General features: G+C 44.4%; 1 protein-coding gene across 8 annotated transcripts in view; it reads right to left on the reverse strand.

Annotated features, from left to right (window-relative positions):
* Window positions 1–20,000, reverse strand: part of LOC311028576 (receptor-type tyrosine-protein phosphatase mu-like) — a 105,620-nt gene that overhangs the window by 40,986 nt on the left and 44,634 nt on the right. For 6 of the 8 annotated variants that reach the window (XM_084033231.1, XM_084033232.1, XM_084033230.1 and 3 more), the window contains exons 10-16: window positions 10,252–10,405; window positions 9,218–9,408; window positions 9,035–9,144; window positions 8,461–8,662; window positions 7,807–7,909; window positions 2,800–2,981; window positions 824–918 (exon numbers count right to left, since the gene is read on the reverse strand). In XM_084033231.1, the coding sequence (XP_083889357.1) occupies window positions 824–918; window positions 2,800–2,981; window positions 7,807–7,909; window positions 8,461–8,662; window positions 9,035–9,144; window positions 9,218–9,408; window positions 10,252–10,405 (1,037 nt within the window). The remainder of the gene's footprint in view (window positions 1–823; window positions 919–2,799; window positions 2,982–7,806; window positions 7,910–8,460; window positions 8,663–9,034; window positions 9,145–9,217; window positions 9,409–10,251; window positions 10,406–20,000) is intronic. The other 2 variants (XM_084033229.1, XM_084033226.1) reach the window with 1 other exon arrangement.

Here is a 20,000-nt window from a genome sequence, read left to right on the forward strand (position 1 = left end):
GACCTCCTCTAAACCAGACCCCCTCTAAACCAGACCTCCTCTAAACCAGACCCCCTCTCAACCAAACCTCCTCTAAACCAGACCCCCTCTCAACCAAACCTCCTCTAAACCAGACCCCCTCTAAACCAAACCTCCTCTCAACCAGACCCCTTCTAAACAAGACCTCCTCTAAACCAGACCCCCTCTAAACCAGACCCCTTCTCAACCAGACCTCCTCTAAACCAGACCTCCTCTAAACCAGACCCCCTCTAAACCAGACCCCTTCTAAACCAGACCTCCTCTAAACCAGACCCCCTCTCAACCAAACCTCCTCTAAAACAGACCCCCTCTAAACCAGACGCCTTCTAAACCAGACCCCCTCTAAACCAGACCCCCTCTAAATCAGACCCCTTCTAAACCAGACCCCCTCTAAACCAGACCCCTTCTAAATCAGACCCCCTCTAAACCAGACCCCCTTCTAAATCAGACCCCCTCTAAACCAGACTTCCTCTAAACCAGACGCCCTCTAAACCAGACCCCTTCTTAACCAGACACCCTCTAAACCAGACCCCCCTCTAAACCAGACTCCTTCTAAATCAGACCCCTTCTAAACCAGACCCCCTCTAAACCAGACCAGACCCCACACTCCATAAGACATAACTACACAACTCCATGGCAACAGTTTACTTCCTGTCTTTGCAGGACTGACGTTGGCATTTACACTTAAAGAACGGAAACAAGTTTCAGGGTTGAGGACATGTCAAACACCAGTTGTGATGGGGTCCAGGTGTGTTGGGGTTCAGGTCTGTTGGGGTCCAGGTGTGATGTGTCCAGGTGAACTCACCCCATTAGCTGTGCTGACAGCCTGATAGTAGATCCCATAACTCTTATGAGGCAGCAGAGGAGCGTTCCAGTAGCCACTGTAGGTCCTGTTGTCACCTGTACAGGTAAACAGGTAAACAAGTTAACAGGTAAACAGGTTATCACGTTATCAGGTTAACAGTTAAGCAGGTTCATGTTCACTGTGCTACTCACAACAGCACACTCCTTAACACTAAGTAAGACCGACCTAACTAGAAGCTGACTAACTAACTAACTAGCTAGCTAACTAACGAGCTAGCTTACTAACGAGCTAACTGTTATCGGGACTGACTGACACAGAAGGGCATCGGTAACTAAGAACTAACTAACGAGCTAACTGTTATCAGGACTGACTGACACAGAAGGGCATCGGTAACTAAGGACAAACTAACGAGCTAAGTCACGAGCTTACTATTATCGAGACTCACCGACACAGAAGGGCATCGGTAACTAAGAACTAACTAACCAGCTAACTATTATCAGGACTGACCGACACAGAAGGGCATTGGTAACTAAGAACTAACTAACGAGCTAAGTAACAAGCTTACTATTATCAGGACTGACCGACACAGAAGGGCATTGGTAACTAAGGACTAACTAACGAGCTAACTAACGAGCTAACTATTATCGGGACTCACCGACACAGAAGGGCATCGGTAACTAAGAACTAACTAACAAGCTAACTAACGAGCTAACTATTATCGGGACTCACCGACACAGAAGGGCATCGGTAACTATATAAAAACTAACTAATGAGCAGACTAACGGGCTAACTACTATCAGGACTCACTGACACAGAAGGGCATCGTAACTAAGAACTAACTAACGAGCTAACTATTATCAGGACTCACTGACACAGAAGCACATCAGTAACTAAGAACTAACTAATGAGCTAACTATTATCGGGACTCACCGACACAGAAGGGTATCAGTAACTAAATAAAAACTAACTAACAAGCAAACTAACGAGCTAACTACTATCAGGACTCACCGACACAGAAGGGCATTGGTAACTAAGAACTAACTAACGGGCGAACTATTATCGGGACTCAGGACACAGAAGGGCATCGGTAACTAAGAACTAACTAACGAGCGAACTATTATCGGGACTCAGGACACAGAAGGGCATCGGTAACTAAGAAATAACTAACGAGCTAACTAATGAGCTAACTATTATCAGGACTGACCTACACAGAAGGGCACCAGTAACTAACTAAGAACTAACTAACGAGCTAACTGTTATCGGGACTCACCGACACAGAAGGGCATCGGTAACTAAGAACTAACTAACGAGCTAACTATTATCGAGACTCACCGAAACAGAAGGGCATCGGTAACTAAGAACTAACTAACGAGCTAACTGTTATCGGGACTCACCGACACAGAAGCGCATCAGTAACTAAGAACTTACTAACGAGCTAACTGTTATCGGGACTCACCGACACAGAAGGGCATCAGTAACTAAGAACTAACTAACGAGCTAACTAACGAGCTAACTGTTATCTGGACTCACCGACACAGAAGGGCATCAGTAACTAAGAACTAACTAACGAGCTAACTAACGAGCTAACTGTTATGGGGACTCACCGACACAGAAGGGCATCAGTAACTAAGAACTAACTAACGAGCTAACTGTTATGGGGACTCACCGACACAGAAGGGCATCAGTAACTAAGAACTAACTAACGAGCTAACTGTTATCGGGACTCACCGACACAGAAGGGCATCAGTAACTAAGAACTAACTAACGAGCTAACTGTTATCGGGACTCACCGACACAGAAGGGCATCAGTAACTAAGAACTTACTAACGAGCTAACTGTTATCGGGACTCACCGACACAGAAGGGCATCAGTAACTAAGAACTAACTAACGAGCTAACTGTTATCGGGACTCACCGACACAGAAGGGCATCAGTAACTAAGAACTAACTAACGAGCTAACTGTTATCGGGACTCACCGACACAGAAGGGCATCGGGGCTCTCAGGTCACTCATCGGCAGCTCGGCACTGAAGTAATACTGAGAGTTGAGCAACGTGGCGTTCTGGAAGTGAATGGGGACCGGATAACAGCGTAGGATCTCTGCAGTACCTCTCCTCTGTCTGCGGGGGCGCTCCTCCTCCACCACCACCTGGTACTTACTGCAGACAGACAGGTAGACATACAGACGGGCAGGTTGTAATTCCTCCAGTTTCACTTTATAATAACAATCCTTAATGAATGGTAGACAATTAAACGTTAGCTAAGAGTTATTTTACTGTTAACACACGATGAAATAATATTGAATAAATAATGTTTAATTGTACATGAAAATGATAAGAGACAATAATAATTCCATCATGGTGTCTGAAAGTTGGTAGCAATGAGGATCTGAATGTAGGATTGAGCCCGTTGAAGAGTTTTTAGGGTGACAGTGAGTCATAAAGCTGCAGGTTCATTATTCAGCTGCACAGAAAGGTCAGCTCGGCCTCCCCATCACTCTTCGCTCATCTTTATTAACTCTCTGCATGTGGAGGCTGTAACTTTATAACAGTTGACATTAAACTGGGGATTCATTCATCCTGCCTGTAATAAATCCTACATGTGTGTAAAGGACATAAAGAATCATGGAAAGAGTTTGAAATGAAAGTAATGAAACAGTTTGTTAAATTATTAAGATGAAAATAACTGTTGTGAGATTTACATTTATATTTGATTTAAAGCTTCATTATGGTTTCAGAAGAAGACTGAAACTCTTGAGAAATGTACGTAATTCTACTGGCTCTGAAAAACGACCTTGACTCAACAGAAACATCTAAAACTCCACAAAACCTTAAATTCTATACAACATAAAACAAGACTGACCTGATGGACCAGACATGGACTCAATTCTAGACTGAAAACACACTTTGAAAACTGTCAACGCTAAAGGTTCAAGAAAGACTTTACAATACTAAGAACAGAAACTCTACCGACCGTTTCATAGAGACTCTATGAAACCTCTAGAGACTCTATGAAACCTCTACCTCGACTCTATGAAACCTCTAGAGATTATGAAACCTCTACCTTGACTCTATGAAACCTCTAGAGACTCTATGAAACCTCTAGAGATTATGAAACCTCTACCTTGACTCTATGAAACCTCTAGAGACTCTATGAAACCTCTAGAGATTATGAAACCTCTACCTTGACTCTATGAAACCTCTAGAGACTCTATGAAACCTCTAGAGATTATGACACCTCTACCTCGACTCTATGAAATCTCTAGACTCTATGAAACCTCTACCTCGACTCGATGAAACCTCTAGAGACTCTATGAAACCTCTACCTCGACTCTATGAAACCTCTAGAGAATCTATGAAACCTCTAGAGATTCTATGAAACCTCTACCTCGACTCTATGAAACCTCTACCTCGACTCTATGAAACCTATAGAGAATCTATGTAACCTCTAGAGATTCTATGAAACCTCTACCTCGACTCTATGAAACCTCTAAAGACTATGAAACCTCTAGAGACTCTATGAAACCTCTACCTCGACTCTATAAAACCTCTAGAGACTCTATGAAACCTCTAGAGACTATGAAACCTCTACCTTGACTCTATGAAACCTCTAGAGACTCTATGAAACCTCTACCTCGACTCTATGAAACCTCTAGAGACTCTATGAAACCTCTACCTTGACTCTATGAAACCTCTACCTCGACTCTATGAAACCTCTACCTCGACTCTATGAAACCTCTAGAGACTCTATGAAACCTCTACCTTGACTCTATGAAACCTCTACCTCGACTCTATGAAACCTCTACCTCGACTCTATGAAACCTCTAGAAACTCTATGAAACCTCTAGAGACTCTATGAAACCTCTACCTCGACTCTATGAAACCTCTACCTTGACTCTATGAAACCTCTAGAGACTCTATAAAACCTCTAGAGACTCTATGAAACCTCTACCTCGACTCTATGAAACCTTTAGACTCTATGAAACCTCTAGAGACTCTATGTAACCTCTAGAGACTCTATGAAACCTTTAGAGACTCTATGAAACCTCTAGAGACTCTATGAAACCTCTACCTCGACTCTATGAAACCTCTAGAGACTCTATGTAACCTCTAGAGACTATGAAACCTCTACCTTGACTCTATGAAACCTCTAGAGACTCTATGAAACCTCTACCTTGACTCTATGAAACCTCTAGAGACTCTATAAAACCTCTAGAGACTCTATGAAACCTCTACCTCGACTCTATGAAACCTTTAGACTCTATGAAACCTCTAGAGACTCTATGTAACCTCTAGAGACTCTATGAAACCTCTACCTCGACTCTATGAAACCTCTAGAGACTCTATGTAACCTCTAGAGACTCAATGAAACCTCTACCTCGACTATATGAAACCTTTAGACTCTATGAAACCTCTAGAGAATCTATGTAACCTCTAGAGACTCTATGAAACCTTTAGAGACTCTATGAAACCTCGAGACACTCTATGAAACCTCTACCTCGACTCTATGAAACCTTTAGACTCTATGAAACCTCTAGAGACTCTATGTAACCTCTAGAGACTCTATGAAACCTCTAGAGACTCTATGAAACCTCTACCTCGACTCTATGAAACCTCTAGAGACTCTATGTAACCTCTAGAGACTCTATGAAACCTTTAGAGACTCTATGAAACCTCTAGAGACTCTATGAAACCTCTACCTCGACTCTATGAAACCTCTAGAGACTCTTTGTAACCTCTAGAGACTCTATGAAACCTCTACCTCGACTCTATGAAACCTCTAGAGACTCTATGAAACCTCTAGAGACTCTATGAAACCTCTACCTTGACTCTATGAAACCTCTAGAGACTCTATGAAACCTCTAGAGACTCAATGAAACCTCTACCTTGACTCTATGAAACCTTTAGAGACTCTATGAAACCTCTAGAGACTCTATGAAACCTCTACCTTGACTCTATGAAGGACAGTTTGCTGGTTCAGCATTTGTGTCCCGAAGGAAACGTTGGGAACAATAGTTGTACTTTGACTGGAACAAGATTCAGGACAGCAGTCATATATCACACACACACTGCAACACACTGTATCACACACACACACACACACACACACACACACACACACACTGTATCACATACACACACACATACACACACTGTAACACACACTTCAACACACTGTAGCACACACACACACACACACCTCATCTTTTCTCTCCTCCCCCTCACTCTCCCTCTTCATCTCTCTTCTTCTTTTGTCTTTGACGAACCGTCAACAATCACATCTCTTCGCTTGTATCGTTGTATGTATGTGTGTGAGTGTGTGTGACAGTAATCTGATTACAGCTGCAGGTCGCTCACGGCAACACCTTTTGTCCTGCAATCCAAGCTTCTTATACACAAGTGTGTGTGCGTGTGTGTTTTGGTGAGCCTGAGGGCCGACACACACACACACACACACACACACAAACACACACACACACACACACACACACACACACACACACACACACACACACACACACACACATACACACACACACACACACACACACTCTGGTGTCAGAAGACACAAAAGCAAAGTTAAATATAAACACACAAAGATGAAATCGTATCTCGGAGCAGCATCTGTTCAATCTGATGGATTTAACATACCCATCATGTCAATTAACACACTGCACATCTCCACACACACACACACACACACAGTGTCTCTCTCTCACACACTCACACACACTCTCTTTTCGTCTCCATTCTTGTTGCATGAAAAGAAAAACATAAATCTCGATTTACTTGAAATGATACATTTTACTGTTTTCATGTGTTTTACGCCGATGCTCGGTTCTCCTATGGCGCCTGAACACCCCGCCAGCTGCCAGTTGAGCCAGTTGATCTGATAGGAATGTGGACGTGGTCTAGTTGAACCATCACGTTTGACGGGAACTTTAGACGGAAAGAGCTCCAGTGAGCAAACGTCCAGGCGTTTGCGATGCGAGGACACGTGTTCATGTGGGGTCAGAGCTCAGCGCGGGGGTCAAGCTAAATGCAAGGTCGGAGCTCAAGTCCACGCAGGCATCCATCAGGAACGTGGACTTGCATGTGTGTGATGTTGCAGGACGGTGATGTTGCGTTCTTCGGATCACATCCTCCCGAAGAAACATGGTAAAGAAGACGCCGTGACATCACGAGGCAGATTCACGCTAGTTAACAATCGTTCTTCATCATATTCATTATGAGGGACACGTTCTGTCTTTTTGGGTCCCACAAGGCTCCATCTTAGGTCCATTTTATTTCTATTTTATCTGCCCACTTTTAAAGTACAACATCTTCTACAAAGTAACTAAGTACCTTTACTCATCTACTGTACTTAATTATTAAGTACAGTATACTTATTATTAAGTACAGTATATATACTTTCTACTTCAACAGAGTATATGAAGATATGTTAGTACACATTAAAGTACCAGCAAGATATCATGTTGTTAACATGAGCTGCACCTTATTATCATTCAGGTCTATACTTCATTACAGTACTTTTTTATTTATTTATTCTTCTGCTGGGACAAGGTCTTATTTTGGTCCACGCCAGTTTCGTCCGGTCTTCAGGGGTCCAAACACAAACCAGAAAGCTGTCTGGTGGTTTTGACTTGATGTCAAATGATTTGATGATTAGTGAGATTTTACCTCATTATGTTTATTGTAACTGTCAGTTAATAATAAGAGATGAACCGAAGCATATTTGTGTTTCCTGTCAGCTGTGTGTGTGTGTGTGTGTGTGTGTGTGATTGACACATTAGCTGATAATCTCCTGTTAATCCTCGGCGTTAGCAGCAGCCTCTGATTATCCTGTTAATCGTTACTGCCCGACGACGGAGAGTTTACAGCTGTTGACATGACGACTGTTACCGAGGATACTGCCTCCCTCTGGGCCCCGGCAACAGGGACTTACCAGAAAAGATTTATCTACTTTTGAAAGATATTTGAGTACCTGACTGGAGCTCCTCGGCTCTGTGCTGGTCTCAGTAGAACCGTGACGGTGGAGTCGGTCTGGTTCAGAGGAGACTCCTGATCGTATCCAGGCATCAGAGGAGCTGAGGAGGAAGTCAGAGTTAGAACATGTTCAACCAAGGACCAGGACCACAAGAAGACCAAGACCAGGACCAGGATCACAAACAGGACCAGGACCAAGAACAAGAACAAGACCAGGACCCAGACCAGGACAAGGACCAGGACCAAGACCAAGACCAGGACCAGGACCAGAATCATGGACAGGATCAAGACCCAGACCAGGACAAGGACCAGGACCAGGACAAAGACTATGATCACAAACAGGACCAGGTTCATAATCAGGACCATGACAAGGACTTGGATCAGGGTCAGGATCTGGACCAGGACCAGTATCATTATCAGGAGCTGATCATAATCATAATACCAAAACCAAGACCAGGACTAGGATCTGATCCATCCAGTCACATCAAACAGAGGCTCTGTATTGATCAGGGTCTGATCCTGTCCCTGAAGGACCCCTTTGGCGATATCTATGAGCTGAGTGCTAACTAGTCAGGACTATTTATGAGGCTGTCCCTGGTGGACCCTGTTAGTGATCCCCAATGAGTCCCTCTGTAGTCCGTCGGTCGCCTACCTGAGATCTTGGTGGTGAACTGAGTGACGACCGGCGGGCCGAAGCCTTTGACGGTGGAGGCTCTTATTGTGAAGGAGTAGGTGGAGCCGGGGTAGAGGCCGGTGAAAACATGTCTCGTCTCATTGGCCGCTTTGAGCACCTTGCCGCTCTGATTGGACAAGTCGAAGTCAGTGTCGAAGGAGCTCAGGGCTTTGTAGAAGATCTGTGAAGGAGACCCAGGGGGTTATGGGTAATGACAAGAGTCTTGACAAGAAATCTGAATTTGGTTTAAATTAACATTTTAAAGACATGTTTAATTGATTTATGCTACATTGTATCGTTATCATTTTACTTTTGGACCAATTTCAAAACCAAAAGAAATTTTGAACTTCAAATATATTCTCAACTGATAATACGCGCATGGTAATCGTATAAATAGATCAAATACATGTAATATATGAAATTATAACTATATAGTATAATAGTATAAAATTAAATATATATTTATAATTTAAATCTCTCTATATATATGAGATATGGAGGACTCGTGGTGGACCAGACCCTGGTGTGTTGCGGTCCTGGTGGGCCGGATTACCTCGTACTGGCGGATGAGGCCGTACGTCTGCAGCGGTTCCATCCAGCTCACACTGATCTGCTGCTCGTAGCTGCTTCCGAGGATCGAGTCCACGGGGACGGCTCCCGGAACTAGGACGGAGACACGCAACTGTTAAGACCTCTTCAACACCACAGAGGATCAGGTCTACGCTGAGGTCCATACCGTCCTCGTCTGTCAGCACCAGCAGCTCCTCGCTCTCCTTGCGTCCCTCAGGGTTGTTGAGGACGAGTCTCAGGCTGACGTTGGTGAACGGTGGAAGGTTCCGGACGACGTGCTGAGGCACCGAGCTCAGGGAGTCGTAGACCACGTCCTCCCGGACCTGCTCCCGGACCTCCTCCTTCCCCGGGTCCCTGCAGGAAGACCAGGGGCTTAAATACCTGGCCATTACCTAGGTAACACAAGGGCCTAGCCCTTATGTTACCTAGTGCCCCCCTCCCCGTGTTTACCAACTGGCCCCCCTGTGTTTACCTAGTGCCCCCCCCCCCCCACGTGTTTACCAACTGGCCCCCCTGGGTTTACCTAGTGCCCCCCCCCCCACGTGTTTACCAACTGGCCCACCTGGGTTTACCTAGTGCCCCCCCACGTGTTTACCAACTGGCCCCCCTGTGTTTACCTAGTGTCCCCCCCCCCGTGTTTACCAACTGGCCCCCCTGTGTTTACCTAGTGCCCCCCCCCCGTGTTTACCAACTGGCCCCCCTGGGTTTACCTAGTGCCCCCCCCCCCCGTGTTAACCAACTGGCCCCCCTGTGTTTACCTAGTGCCCCCCCCCCCCCCCCCGTGTTAACCAACTGGCCCCCCTGGGTTTACCTAGTGCCCCCCCACGTGTTTACCAACTGGCCCCCCTGTGTTTACCAACTGGCTCCCCTGTGTTTACCTAGTGCCCCCCCCCCCGTGTTTACCAACTGGCCCCCCTGGGTTTACCTAGTGCCCCCCCCCCGTGTTAACCAACTGGCCCCCCTGGGTTTACCTAGTGCCCCCCCCCCCCCCCCGTGTTAACCAACTGGCCCCCCTGTGTTTACCTAGTGCCCCCCCCCCCCCCCGTGTTAACCAACTGGCTCCCCTGTGTTTACCTAGTGCCCCCCCCCCCCCCGTGTTTACCAACTGGCCCCCCTGGGTTTACCTAGTGCCCCCCCCCCCGTGTTTACCAACTGGCCCCCCTGGGTTTACCTAGTGCCCCCCCCCGTGTTTACCCTTACCTGCTGGGGGCGCCTGCAGGTCTGTAGCGGTACTGCACAGTCAGGTTGTAGCTGTAGCAGCGGGTCACGTTGTATCCGAACGGCTCCCATCGAAGTGTCACCTGTTTGGACTGAAGGTCGACGACCTGGAGATGCCGCGGGCCGTGCATCGGATCTGACAAATAAACAGGTGATGAGGAACGGAGATCTTTAAAGGTCAGATGTGTGATGACATACTCCTGGTATCTCAATAAAGGATCACATGACATACTCCAGGGGCCTCATGTATCAATGTTGCGTACGCACAAAAACATGGCGTACGTAATTTTCCACACCAACGTTCAGATGTATCAAAAGTGAAATGAGCGTGGAAATGTGCGGTGTCCCACGGCAGCTTCATGGCTGGCGTACGCACGTTTCTACAGCTATTGTTCCTTTGGCGACACTCTGAGGTGATGCTGGGAAACTGTTAATTATGTGAAAACAATTAGTCCTCAGAGTAATGTGCACATCAGAGACACATTAATGGGCAATTAACACACACGTGTTTGAAATCATATGGATGAATATAAAAGCATGCACAAAGTGATGAAAAAATGGCATTAACAATGGCAGCCTTGGCCTTGTTAGAAGACATCGCAAACGGTAACATCAGACGTGAGAGGGTGTTTAGAGAACGGGAGGATGTTAGCAAATGACGACAACTGGCTCATGAGTCGTTTAAGGTTGCCGAGGCCAGTGTTACTGGAGCTGTGCGCAGAGCTGCGGCCGGCCCTAGAAAGAAACACAGCCAGGAGCCAGGGGTTGTCCGTGCCCACACAGGTGCTGACCACTCTGGGGTTTCTGGCAACAGGAGCCTTCCAGAGGGAACTGGCCGACCGGTCAGGAGTGTGCCAGTCCACTCTGAGCCGAGCCATGCCAGCTGTGTGGGACGGGATCAGAATGTCATCCAGGTACATCAAATTCCCATACAATGCTGTTGAACAGGCCAACATTAAAGCGCAATTTGCAGCAAGAGCCGGTTTCCCTAATGTAATCGGAGCTATTGACTGCACACATGTTGCTATAAAAGCGCCATCACAGGATGAATTTGTTTTTGTCAACAGGAAACATTTTCATTCAATAAATGTTCAAATAATATGTGATGCACAAATGCAGCTCACCAACATCGTGGCAAGGTGGCCTGGTTCAACGCTCGTTCATTCTTACTAATAGCATGGTTGGTAACAGGCTGGAGGCTGGCACGGTGCGCGATGGGTGGCTTCTCGGTGAGTAAATGTATCCGTTTAATTGCGCCCCGAATGTAAACCAGGACGATGCCCATTTGGGCACGTGCATTCAAATATGTGCATTTGTTTTCCCCTGGTGAAAATAGAGCGGCAGAGCTATCTAACAAGCCCTTTATTGTCTCCTTGTGTTCAGTATTTGTGTCGATAAACGCGTGCGTAAAGTTGGAAATGTCACACTGCAGTAGCCACGGCGCACTTCTGCAGTCATTAATATATATGATAATATAATATATAATATATTAATATCCTCCTGTCCCCCCGCCCGTTGCGGTCACGCTTCGGCGGTGGGCCGAAATCCTCCGCTTCACCTCCACCTTCACGTCGGACCATTTCTTTTTTATTTCAGGGAGTGTGCGCTGCTCCGACCCCACAGCGTTCACTGCCTCACACACACGCTCCCACTCACATTTCTTTTTTTGTGTGTTAATGCCTGATGAGAGGCTACCAAATAATACTGGTCTTCGAGTCTCGACTTCGTTTAAGAGCGTTTCGAGCTCAGACTCGGTGAAGTTGCGCTTCTTCCCTTTTTCATTTTGTAGATCTGATGGTGCAGAGAGGGGAATCCCCGGTGCAGGCCCTATTTAAATTCATTTGCATATTTAAATGGAGGCGTGGACAGGGAGGAGTTTAGCACTTCCACATGTGCGCTTAATTCCACGTTGATTGGGATGTACAAAGGAAAAGTGCTTGGATCCATGTGTACGCACACTTTGATACATCTGATTTTTTTTGTGCGTAGGACAGTTTCTGGATTCTAGCGTACGCCATTTTTCAGTAGGAAATCCACGCAATTCTTAGTACATGAGGCCCCTGGTATCTCAATAAAGGATCACATGGCATACTCCTGGTATCTCAATAAAGGATCACATGACATACTCCTGGTATCTCAATATAAATCACATGACATACTCCTGGTATCTCAATAAAGATCACATGACATACTCCTGGTAACTCAATAAAGGAACACATGACATCCTCCTGGTATCTCAGTAAAGATCACATGACATCCTCCTGGTATCTCAATAAAGGATCACATGACATACTCCTGGTATCTCAATAAAGGATCACATGACATACTCCTGGTATCTCAATAAAGGATCACATGGCATACTCCTGGTATCTCAATAAAGGATCACATGGCGAAGGAAAAGGAGACGGCGAGTTTCAATTTACGTCAGAGAAACCAGCTTCATTCAATTAGGAATGTTCAGAAACAGAGGACCAATCAGGAGGGGAGGATGACATCATACCGTACTCTACAGGATGACATATTATCCATAGGAGCAAACTAGCATACTATTTATACTAATAATATTTATATTACCGTACTATGTATACTAATAGAATTTATACTAATACTATTTATACGAGCATACTATTTATACGAGCATACTATTTATACGTACATATTATTTGTACTAACATACTATTTATACAATTTATACTAATACTTTTTATACTAACATACTATTTATACTTATCTGTATATTTACACTAATAATATTTATACTAATACTATTTATACTAATACTATTTGTACTAACACTAGCATACGATTTATGCTAACATACTAATCATATGAATGTAGTATTTATACTGGCGTACTCATTAGCATACTATGTATACGACTGCACTGTTGATGCTAACATGCTAACTTAGTACCAGACTATTGGTTATTGATGGAATATTGACTGAATGCTTTTCACAGTTTGATTTACCTTTAATAAGAATGGAAGAATACATTTATATTTATGAGATAAGAGAGTCATTAAATGTTGTGATCAATGCCGTCAGGTGATGATGTCATGTGACGATGTTTTTAATTCAGCGTCGACTCATCACTTATTTAGTAGACAGGAAATGGAGAAAGTGAGGATGTTGGCTCAGACACAAAGAAGAGAGGAGGGTGACAGAGGGAGATTAAAGGAAGCCTCGAACTGAGCACGCTTACTCACTCACACACACACACACACACACACACACACACACACACACACACACACACACACACACACACACACACACACACACACACACACACACACACACACACACACACACTCTGTCTTTGTAGTGGCCAATCTAAGTGCTGTATTTCAAGATGACAGACAGTGATCCACTCAGAGAGAGAATGATAGATGAGAGCAGGAAGGAGCAATTTCTCCTGACAAAACCTGTGTGTGTGTGTGTGTGTGTGTGTGAGAAAGAGAGAGAGAGAGAGAGAGAGAGAGAGAGAGAGAGAGAAAGAGAGAGAGAGAGTGTTTGTCTGTGTTTCCAGGTGTTTTTCTACAGCCAATGAACAATACCTTTCCTGTTCTTTGTCATGTTTCATCTGTGTGTGTGTGTGAGTGTGAGTGTGTGTAGAAAACTTCTCTCTTCCTGTTATTGAGCCTCACACACACACACACACACACACACACACACACACACACACACACACACACACAGCAGGCTTTTAGCAGGACACAATAGAGGCACTTGTGAGTTTCTCCACCTCAATTGTACGATAAAAGAGAGACATTGAGCTAAACGGTCTGTGGGGAACACACACTCACATGCACACACAGACATTTCCGCTGTAACAATGGGGGTCGGGGGTTAAGGGGAGGGGATGATAGGAGGGGATTGAGGTGGATCCTATTACCCATAATCCCCGAGGGGAGAGTGAACGCTATCACATAAAATCCTACCATTCCCCTGAGTGTGTGTGTGTGTGTGTGTGTGTGTGTGTAGTCACCGTAGTTCCATCCCATAATTTTTGGGCTGACATTAAAATCAGACACGGAGACAGAGCACCCTTTTCATGATGTCATCAGGTATTTTTCCATCAAAATGTTAAAGAACTACAAACTACAACCTTCAGGAAGTAAAAGGTCAACTTCCTGTTTGAAGATGATTGTATTTGGGTTGTCGTCAAAAGCTAACGTTGGTTTTGTCGTCAAAAGCTAACATTGGTTTTGTCGTCTAAAGCTAACGTTGGTTTTGTCGTCTAAAGCTAACGTTGGTTTGTTGTCTAAAGCTAACGTTGGTTTTGTCATCTAAAGCTAACGTTGGTTTTGTCGTCTAAAGCTAACGTTGGTTTTGTTGTCTAAACCTAACGTTGGTTTTGTCGTCTAAAGCTAACCTTGGTTTTGTTGTCTAAAGCTAACGTTGTCGTTTTAAGCTATTGTTGGTTTTGTCGTCTAAAGCCAACGTTGGTTTTGTCTTCTGAAGCTAACGTTGGTTTTGTCATCTAAAGCTAACCTTGGTTTTGTCGTCTAAAGCTAACGTTGGTTTTGTCATCTAAACCTAACGTTGGTTTTGTTGTCTAAAACTAACGTTGGTTTTGTCGTCTAAAGCTAACGTTGGTTCTGTCCTCTAAAGCTAATGTTGGTTTTGTCGTCTAAACCTAACGTTGGTTTTGTTGTCTAAAGCTAACGTTGTCGTTTTAAGCTATTGTTGGTTTTGTCGTCTAAAGCCAACATTGGTTTTGTCTTCTAAAGCTAACGTTGGTTCTGGAGACGAGTTCGTAGATTTGATCGGATGTTGGGACGGATTGTTTGGATTAACAACTTTAACAAAAAGACAAATGTAACTCATCATAAAATGATTAATTACAAAAGTTTTGTGTTAAAATGTTTAAAATCATAAACTGTCTCATCGTCTCTCTGGGAACACGATGTGACGGAGACAGGATCCAACATGACTGCTGCTGACACACACACACACACCAATAAACAGATATACACATATATACACACACACAAATACACAGACACACATACAAACACACACACAAACACACACACACACACAGCTGCTCCTCTTGAAAACAGGACATTTTCAGCCTTTTTAAATGTTGCCATTGATTTAGTAATCCGTCTCTCTCTCTCTGTCTCTTGCCTGTCTCTCTCTCCTCATCAGTGTCACTTCAAAATAAATTTTACTTCATCAATTAAACCGTTTATGTTCCAGTTTTTACATTAATCATAGTCTCATTCTACATGTTCCTCTTTTGTTTTCTCAGACTTCACCCTGATTGTAAAATCTACATCCCATTAGCCCCCCTACATGCACTAATGCTATATATACACATATATATATATGTATATATACACACACACACATATATACATACATATATTCATACTCTATTTTAACGTTTGAACAATAGTACTTGTCTTTTGCAGTCATGATACTTTTTGCTTGTTCATTTATTTATTTTCTACATTATTATACAATAATAATAAATACATGTAAAATAATAAAACATGTATAATAATAAAACATACTTTTGCTTCAAGCTGCATTCATTACATTTATTAACACATTTCCTCCAAATGAAAACTATTTGGTCATTCTGAACGCAGCTTTAATTCTGAATGTGAACAGTTTGTGGTGGAGACAATGTATTGATCCCATTGATCATCAGGCTGCTGGGAGCTGATACCAGACAAACACTGCAACTAAAGACGAAGAAGAAGAAGAAGGTGAAGGTGAAGATGATGAAGACGAAGGTGAAGTCAGACAGAAACAGATTTCGGACTGCGATACGAATGAAGGATATAAATATAAATACAGTAAAAGGTTGGCTGAAGGAGCGAAGCGTGAAAATCTGAGGTGAAAAGAGAAAAGAGAGAAAGATTCATGTGATATTAACGTCCGCAGCACTTTAATGGCTGTTAACAACACGGAGACATACAAGCTTCTACCTCCCAGCTCCGTCCTTTATCTGGGCCCACGTTACCATGGAGACCACGTTACCATGGGTTCTCGTTGTTACGGTGGGTTCCAGTTGTTATGGTGGGTTCTAGTTGTTACGGTGGGTTCCAGTTATTATGGTGGGTTCTAGTTGTCACGGTGGGTTCCAGTTGTTACAGTGGGTTCTAGTTGTTATGGTGGGTTCCAGTTGTTATGGTGGGTTCTAGTTGTCACGGTGGGTTCCAGTTGTTACAGTGGGTTCTAGTTGTTATGGTGGGTTCCAGTTGTTATGGTGGGTTCTAGTTGTTACGGTGGGTTCCAGTTGTTACGGTGGGTTCCAGGTGTTACGGTGAGTTCCAGTTGTTATGGTGGGTTCTAGTTGTTACGGTGGGTTCCAGTTGTTATGGTGGGTTCTAGTTGTTATGGTGGGTTCTAGTTGTTACGGTGGGTTCCAGTTGTTATGGTGGGTTCTAGTTGTTACGGTGGGTTCCAGTTGTTACGGTGGGTTCCAGGTGTTACGGTGAGTTCTAGTTGTTACAGTGGGTTCTAGTTGTTATGGTGGGTTCCAGTTGTTATGGTGGGTTCTAGTTGTCACGGTGGGTTCCAGTTGTTACAGTGGGTTCTAGTTGTTACGGTGGGTTCCAGTTGTTATGGTGGGTTCTAGTTGTTACGGTGGGTTCCAGTTGTTACGGTGGGTTCCAGGTGTTACGGTGAGTTCTAGTTGTTATGGTGGGTTCTAGTTGTTATGGTGGGTTCCAGTTGTTATGGTGGGTTCTAGTTGTTATGGTGGGTTCCAGTTGTTACAGTGGGTTCTAGTTGTTATGGTGGGTTCCAGTTGTTACGGTGGGTTCTAGTTGTTACGGTGGGTTCCAGTTGTTACGGTGGGTTCCAGGTGTTACGGTGAGTTCTAGTTGTTATGGTGGGTTCTAGTTGTTACGGTGGGTTCCAGTTGTTATGGTGGGTTCTAGTTGTTATGGTGGGTTCTAGTTGTTACGGTGGGTTCCAGTTGTTACGGTGGGTTCCAGGTGTTATGGTGAGTTCTAGTTGTTATGGTGGGTTCTAGTTGTTACGGTGGGTTCTAGTTGTTATGGTGGGTTCTAGTTGTTACGGTGGGTTCCAGTTGTTATGGTGGGTTTGAGTTGTTATGATTGGTTCTAGTTGTTACGGTGGGTTCTCGTTGTTACGGTGGGTTCCAGTTGTTACAGTGTGTTCTAGTTGTTACCCCGGGTTCCAGTTGTTACCATGGGTTCTAGTTGTAACCGTGGGTTCCAGTTGTTACCCTGGGTTCTAATTGTTGTGACCTTTGATCCCTGCGTCCCGTTTATAATGCGGACTATGAGATGCTGAGACATGATGCCGCTGACAGTGACTTCCTGTCTTGCAGCGCCTCGCTGCGCCGCCACACTGTGCCGCCTCGCTGCGCTGCGAGTCCTGAAGCTCGTCTGATGGACACGACGATTTATTATTGAACACACAGAGAGACAAACACAAGCTGCTTCATTATTCAGAGGAAGTTAAATGAATAAATAAAAGTGAGTCGGAGACGAGTCATCGAAGCGAACATCATCACACTGAGTGTGTGTGTGTGTGTGTTTGTGTGTGTGTAAGTGGAAACAGAAGAGTGTGTGTGATTGACAGGCAGCTCACACACACGCTTCTGTTTCCTGCTGTTGATCCCAGAGGAGCGTTTGTTTTAATCTGCTGACAGTCCCAGAGGGGTGGAGGTTGAAACAAAGGAACAATCACACTGACAGACGCATTTGGTTTCCTCAACAAGAACCTGACTACCTCCTGAAGGAAAATGAAGCTGTGATCAACACCGGAACCTCCAAAAACCTGAAGAATACAACATCAAACAACGCTAGAATCTAATCAAGGGTAGCTACAGTATTTCCCATAGGATTTTTGGAGACTATGGTGGGGGGGGCTCGCGATCCTCAAGGGGGTTTGGGGGCATGCCCCCCGGGAGATTAATTAAGATTAATGCATCAATTTGGTGAATTTTGAGAACCAAAATATGACGTTTCCTGACCAATTTCTTACAAACTGCTGGTTCTGATCCAAATGTTGACATACTAAATGGGGTTGAGGAGTTTAAGCATTCAAGAAAAGATGAAAACAAAAATGACTAAAACACAGTGCTGAGCCTTTAAACTATTAGTTTATTATGACTATCATTATTATGAATATAAGTGGGTGAATATTCCTCAGCCTTCCTTGGTGTTTTGGTTTTGACTAAAGCCTCGTTCACATACGTCGCCACTCGTCCATGAATGTGAATGTGTTCTAGCGGAATGTGGCCAGGACAGGCGATGCAATGTGGGCGGGGACGGAGATAAAATAAGTTTAACTTTCTGCGATGCGAGTGAAGCGAGTACCAATCAGAATGTAGTCAGTAGACAGTTGACGTCAACAGAGAGTTCCACAGAGAGTTGCCGCTTGAACTAGCCGTCGGCGGCAGTGATTTTTTTTGCCAGCGAGTAGAATTCAGCGTGAAAGCGACGGGCGAGTAGCGACGTATGTGAACGGGGCTATACACGCTGTCAAACTCGCCAGCTGAGGGGGGGTAGGCGCGGGGGACGCCTTGCCATGGCAACGGGGGAAAACAGAACGTTGATGAGCCAAACAAGCCGCAAGGATTTCCCCTTATAATACGCGCTGCTGCCCTCCTGTTTAGGCCTATCACTAGAGCCGCTAGTTAAGTCCATTTCCCTTGATAAAATAATTTTGGGGCGAAGATTGAGACTATGGTGGCCTAAATTAGACGGGCGGTGCGCCAGTCTCGTCAATGTGTGTGAAACACTGGGTAGCTACAAACTCAACAAGCCCCTCAACGATGACCACTACAACCTCATCAAGAACACTAGAACTGCATCAAGGTAACCAGAACCTCATCAAGAACCACTAGAACCTCACCAAGAACCACTAGAAGATCATCAATGTAACCAGAACCTCATCAAGAAGCACTAGAACCTCATCAGGGTAACCAGAACCGCATCAAGGTAACAAGAACTTCACCAAGAACCACTAGAACCTCACCAAGAACCACTAGTAGATCATCAATGTAACCAGAACCTCATCAAGAACCACTAGAACCTCATCAAGGTAACCAGAACCGCATCAAGGTGACCAGAACCTCGTCAAGAACCACTAGAACCTCATAAAGAACCACTAGAACCTCATCAAGGTAACCAGAACCACATCAAGGTAACCAGAACTTCACCAAGAACCACTAGAACCTCATCAAGAACCACTAGAACCACATCAAGGTGACCAGAACCTCGTCAAGAACCACTAGAACCTCATAAAGAACCAATAGAACTTCATCAAGGTAACCAGAACCTCATCAAGAATCACTAGAACCTCATCAAGTACCACTAGAACCACATCAAGGTAACCAGAACCACAACAAGGACCCCCAGAACCTCATCAAGAACCACTAGAATCGCATCACGTTAACCAGAACCTCATCAATTTAATCAGAACCTCATGAGTGGGACTAATATGGGTTCTCTTATCTTATGACCATAATCATGATTTATTTCTCTTTATTTCATGAAGCATCAACATATTATTGTTAATCTGTTGAAAACATAACAAACTGAAACAAAATCACACAAAAGTCACAGTAAGGAACTCTGGAGAGTAAATCTCAAAGACGAACAATATTTAATAATTAAAAACAGACGATCAGCAGCAGACCGCTGCACCTGTGTAATTAGCACGCTAATTGCTAATCACATGCTGTTTGTAGTTAGTTTGCACACATCAGTGTGTGTGTGTGTGTGTGTGTGTTCAGTC

This window comes from Eutrigla gurnardus (assembly GCF_963514095.1).
Source record: "Eutrigla gurnardus genome assembly, chromosome: 18".
NCBI lineage: Eukaryota > Metazoa > Chordata > Actinopteri > Perciformes > Triglidae > Eutrigla > Eutrigla gurnardus.